Here is a 6,126-nt window from a genome sequence, read left to right as displayed (position 1 = left end):
ACCCCATTTAATATTCAAGCACTTTGAGCAATTAAAATAAGTTACGAGAGGTCAAAAATTAGGTATCAACAATTGCCCCTTCGGTGTTCGGAGATAGCGGAACCATCCCCGAGCAATGAAATTTGACCAACCCTGATTTTTGACTGACCCAAGTCATATTGACCCTCATTTTTATGCAATTTTTTCAAAATATATGGCTGAACCCTGGTTTCTGAGTTTCCTACATATCTCAGGTTTCATGAGAATTCAAGTCATTTGTAGTTCGACATGATTATGACTTCTAAATGCAAATTAAAGTAAATTCTCAGATTTTTCGGCGGTCAAGTTGGGAAATCCGGTGTGATTGGTGAGAGAGTGACTGAATTTCTGGCATTGAGTCTGCCTACATATCTCTGTTCTTGGGAATCAAGTCACTTGTAGTTCGACTCAATCGGAGGAAAAGGATATCCCTTATGTAGGAATGCCTTTATGTGTTCCGGTGTGTGTCCGTCCAGACGCGAAATAATAAAAACAAACAAAGCACATAAGCAATAAATAATCTTATGGGGCTGAGTATGGTGAGGAGTGATCTTTCAAGTCCTGGCCGGAGAGCTTGACTCTCATGGGCACTTTATCTCGACCGGCTGCGTAAGAAAAAGTTTCATATTTGCTCCGCAATCTGTCTGGATTTGATTTGATCAACCTGCTCTGACTGGCGGCTACAAATCTGCTTCCATCTGCTGAGTAACGTTGATATTTGAATGATGAATACTGTGATCTCATGACAAGATTTATATCGTCTTGTCTTTTGAGCGAATACTGCGGTCTCTTGACAGGTTTTCCATCGCTTTGTATTTTTTAGGGCGAATACTGCGGTATTATGACCGGTTTTACACCGCTGTATATTTTTGAGGGCGAATATTGCGGTCTCATGACTGGTTTTACATTGCTTTGCCATCTTTTCATATCCCATAATTTATGTGCATGGCCTTCTCGGCAATTGAAATAAATGTCCTCTTGGCAACAGGAAAATAGACGTGCAATGGCTCTTTTGGCAGTTTGTATGAATGGCCCTCTTGCCATGTTTGTTGGAATGGCCCTCTTGGCATGTTTGTATGAATGGCCCTCTTGGCAGCAGGAAAATAAATGTGCAATGGCCTTCTTGGCTGTTTGTATGAATGGCCCTCTCGACAGTAGGAAACTTAAACGTGCAATGGCCCTCTTCGCTGTTTGTATGAATGGCCCTCTCGGTAGCAGGAAACTAAACGTACAATGGCCCTCTTGGTTGTTTGTATGAATGGCCCTCTTGGCAGTAGGAAACTAAACGTGCAATGGCCCTCTCGGCAGCAGGAAAATAGATATGTAATGGCCCTCTTGGCAAATAAGAAGAAGTGATGCGAATGACAGATATGGCCCTTCGACTGAATCGTCTTTCTTTCGTCCTTTGTTCCGGCTGTGACCCCCTTGGTCGGATATGCCGCATCGTTTTACTATGACCCTTATGGCCAAACATCTGCCATTGTGGCAATTTCCAAGCATTCTGTAACACTTGTGGCTTAATATTTTTCCCTTTTGAAATTCGAAGTCTCTCATAGCCCTTATGGCTAGATATTTTCCCTTTTGGCATTCAAAACCTTATAGCCCTCGTGGCTAGATGTTTTGCCGTTATGGCCTTTGATCCTTTATAGCCCCCATGGCTGGATACTTGACCCTAATGGTATTCTGATTTTTCTCAGACTTTGTGGATTTTGTCCTTGGTGGTAGTTAAAATCTTTCACAACCGTCGTATACTCCGAAAGACGGATCTTAACAATGATCTGGACCTTCTTTAGCGAAATGATTCCTGCACATAAAGCAAGGTTAGAAAAAGGATCACCTTCCGATGTCCTGGGGACCTGCATCAGAAATGGGTTAGTTTTTTCCTATTTTAAGTTGATCCGTGTTGCTGGCGCTGTCGCATCTTCGACTTTCTAAACCAGAAACCCCTTCAGCTTCGGTATTCGAAAGATGAACCTATTTTCATTATGCAAAAAAAATCATTTTTGTGATGCTACCATAAGGGTATCTAATTTGTGGAAAAATAAAAACATTATTAATTGTTATGACATGTGCTTTAAATGAGGGAGATTCTTTCTTCCGTGACTGGTTTTTGCTTCCTTACGCGAAATTTTTGAGACCTTTTCTTAAAAATTCTGCCCCAGTTTAGATTTCGATCTACGCATTCTTATGCCAAGCTTTCTCGGGAAATTTTGAGGTCTTCTCAAAATTTCTGCCCCAGTTTAAAGTCTTGAGTTAGCTGAATTTTTGTAGTTCCTTGACGACGCGAATTTTTGAGAGGATCTCAAATATTTTGCCCTAGTAAGGCATGTAACAGTCCCTGCTTCTCTGTGAAGTCCTATCTCTGAGGCTCCCTAAGGGTTTTCTTTGTTTTTTTTATGCGATCGAGCTCAAAAGAGCTCCTACGTATCCCGTCGCAGTAGGAATTCAGGTCAAACGTAGTTCAGAAAGAAAATAATGAATTTTTGATTTTACTAATAAACCGACCGGGTCCTAAATGGACTGCCTACGTATCCCACTGTGTGGAAATCAGGTCATTACGTAGTTCATATTACAAAAGATGTTCTTGTTTAGCTTATCTATTACAAAATGGTTACAAGCAAAAGAAAGCAGCAAATACAAGCAAAATAGAGTAATGATTACAAGCAGAGAGTACTATTACAACTAAGAAGCTCCTTATTCATGCATAGTAATGCTTGATTGCATCGGAGTTGATCGGTTTCAGCCACTCTTGACCGTCCATTTCGACCAATACTACCGCTCCTCCGGAGAGTACTTTGCGGATTACGTGAGGCCCTTTCCAATTGGGAGCAAACTTCCCCTTATATTCCTCTTGATGCGGAAAAATCCTTTTGAGCACCAGTTGCCTGATTTGAAAGAGTCTGGTTTTGACTCGTTTGTTGAAAGTTCTTGCCATCCTTTTCTGGTAAAACTGACCATGACAGACAGCAATCATCCTTTTCTCATCAATCAAAGCCAATTGTTCATAACGAGTTCGGGCCCATTCAGCATTGTCTAATTTTGCCCCCTGAACGATTCTCAGGGAAGATATCTCAACTTCAGCGGGTATGACTACTTCAGTTCCGTAGACCAGCAAGTATGGAGTTGCTTCTGTTGAAGTTCTGGCTGTAATAGGGTATCCTAGTAGAGCATAAGGCAATTGCTCGTGCCAACCTTTATGATTATCAGTCATTTTCCTCAATATCCTCTTGATATTCTTGTTGGCTGCTTCTACGGTTCCGTTCGTTTACGGCCGGTAAGCTATCGAATTTTGATGGATGACCTTGAATTGCTCATAGATATCCTTCATCAGGTGTCTATTCAAATTTGTTCCATTGTCTGTTATAATGGACTCGGGCACTCCGAATCTGCATATGATATAGTTTCACACAAAGTCTACCACCACTTTCTTTGTTACTGATATATGAGACGTTGCTTCCACCCACTTGGTGAAATAGTCAATGGCAACAAATATGAACCAATGGCCATTCGAGGCTGCGGGTTCAATGGTCCAATAACATCCATGCCCCAGGCGATGAAAGGCCATAGTGAACCCATAGCATTAAGCTCACTTAGAGGGACTTCGATCAATTCACCGTGGATCTGGCATTGATGACATCTTTGCACATATTTGCAGCAGTCACTCTCCATAGTCATCCAATAATATCCAGCTCATAGAATCTTCTTTGCTAGTACGAATCCATTCATATGGGGTCCATATGTTCCCACATGTACTTCTTCTAGAAGTTCGGTGGCTTCGCCGGCATCTACACATCTGAGCAGACCCAGATCCGGCGTCCTTTTGTACAACACTTCTTTATTTAGGAAGAAACTGTTTGTCATTCTTCGGATGGTCTTCTTTTGTCCATTTGTAATGCCTTCGGGGTATTCCCGTCCTAACAGATACATTTTGATGTCGTTGTACCACGGCTTGCCATCTGGCTCAGCTTCCAAATAGCAACAGTGGGCATGCTCTTCTTTCAGACTTATCCTTAGCTGGTCGATGTGACTACTTTCCGGATGCTGGATCATTGACGCTATCGTGGCCAGCGCATCAGCAAATTCATTATGAGCCCTTGGCGTATGTTGAAACTCAATCTTTCTAAACTTCTTGCACAATCTCTGTGCCAGGTTCGCATATGGTAAGATCTTTTCATTCTTAGTAGTCCATTCGCCTTGTACTTGGTGAATCAGCAAGTCAGAATCTCCAATGACCAATAATTCATTGATGTCCATATCTAGCGCCATTATGAGGCCTAGTATGCAAGCTTCGTATTCAGCCATGTTGTTGGTATAGCGGAACTTGAGCTTAGCAGCCATAGGCTAGTGTTGCCTATTTTTTGATATTAAGACCGCTCCGATTCGGGAACCGTTGTAATTCACGGCTCCATCGAAGAACAATTTCTAGCCAATATAGGATTCTGCTGCTCCTTCTTCTATAGCCAATACCCCTTCGTCTGGGAAATGGGTACAAAGTGGTTCAAGTTCTTCATCCACCGGGCTTGTGATTAGTAAGCCGGACAAAGCCTGTCCTTTGACGGCTTTCTGGGCTATGTATACAATGTCGAATTCACTCAACAGCGTCTGCCACTTGGCCAACTTCCCGATAGGCATAAGATGACTGAATATGTACCTTAATGGATCCATCTTGGATATGAGGTGAGTGGTATATGAGGACAAATAATGCCTCAATTTCTGAGCAACCCAAGTTAGATCACAACAAGTCTTTTGCACCAGCGTATATCTGGCCTCGCAGGCCGTGAACATTTTGTTCAGAGAATAAATGGCACACTTTATAAGTTGGTATTTTCCAACTTATTTTTTCTTTAATCTTAGACTTTTGAATTGTTTGATTGAAAAAATAGTGCATTTACTATGGTTTACTTCAATTTTATAGGTTTATATGATTGAGAAGTGATCATGAAGAAAACAAGTGAAAAACAAGTCAAAAAGAGGTCAAAGTGAAGAAAATGACAAAAGTGGCTAAAAGTGCAAAAAGGGGCTGGAAATGCATCTGAAATTTGAAGGCCATTTTCGTCACTTTTTATTGGGGAATTCTTGGGAACAATAAAATCAACACTTAAGAGATTTTACTTGCTTTCTAGGTTAGTTTTGTCTTTGTTAGATTTGAATCAAAAATTCAAATATTGAAAAAGTGTTTGGCTTAGCTTAGTTGGTGATAATTTTCTACTTGTTTAAATCGCCTTTATATTGTTCCCTGTGGATTCGACCCCGACTCATATATATTGCGACAACTAAGTACACTTTCTCTTTGAGGAGTGGATTTAGACGTTATCAACGCTCCTTTTTCCCTTCTTCATCGTGTTGTCCTAACACACATCCGAATGCTTTTTCAACAACTAACAAGTATAATAGCAAATAACTCCCAGGCCTTGGTGGTACCAGGACTGGTGGGTTGGAAAAATATCTCTTGATAGTGTCAAATGCCTCTTGACATTCCTCCATCCATTTTGTAGGAGCGTCCTTTTTCAGAAGCTTGAGGATGGTCTCCACAATGATGGTGGATTGAGCTATGAACCGCCCGATGTAATTTAGCCTTCCCAGAAAACTCATGACTTCTTTTTTGGTTTGAGAAGGAGGCAACTCTTGGGTTGCTTTGATCTTTGTCGGGTCTAGCTCTATGCCCATTCGGCTGATTATGAATCCAGTAACTTTCCAGTTGGTACTCCGAACTCACATTTGGCCGGGTTCAATTTCAAATTAAACTTCTGGAGTCTGTTGAAGAATTTTCTCAAATGTGTGGTATGCTCCGAGCTTTCCCTTGAGTCGGGGTCGAACCCACAAAGAACAATATCCTAGGCGATTTAAGCAAGTGAGGAACTATCGCTTTCTACACTAAGCCAAACACTTGATAAAATTTTGGTTTTGAGAAAATTATAACTAATGCAAATATGTAAACTAACCTAGAAAGCAAGTAAAATGATCAATGGCCACAAGCTTGGATACAAGGAACTCTCAAGTAACGATCCAATATATTTTATGATTTTACAACTAAGAGCGGGTTTATGTTAATAGATAATGGTTTCTAAAATTTCATTGAAAGTCTTCCAACCAAATCAATGAATTTCA

General features: G+C 40.9%; 1 protein-coding gene across 1 annotated transcript; it reads right to left on the bottom strand.

Moving 5' to 3' along the window:
* Positions 1–2,716: 2,716 nt before the first annotated feature.
* LOC132612242 (uncharacterized) lies at positions 2,717–3,229 on the bottom strand. The gene has a single exon (XM_060326548.1). The coding sequence runs from the start codon at positions 3,227–3,229 to the stop codon at positions 2,717–2,719; it is 513 nt and encodes a 170-aa protein (XP_060182531.1).
* Positions 3,230–6,126: the final 2,897 nt, after the last annotated feature.

This window comes from Lycium barbarum, chromosome 9 (genome assembly GCF_019175385.1).
Source record: "Lycium barbarum isolate Lr01 chromosome 9, ASM1917538v2, whole genome shotgun sequence".
Taxonomy (NCBI): domain Eukaryota; kingdom Viridiplantae; phylum Streptophyta; class Magnoliopsida; order Solanales; family Solanaceae; genus Lycium; species Lycium barbarum.
Note: the sequence above shows the minus strand (reverse complement) of the source record. Positions and strands in the feature narration are given on the sequence as shown.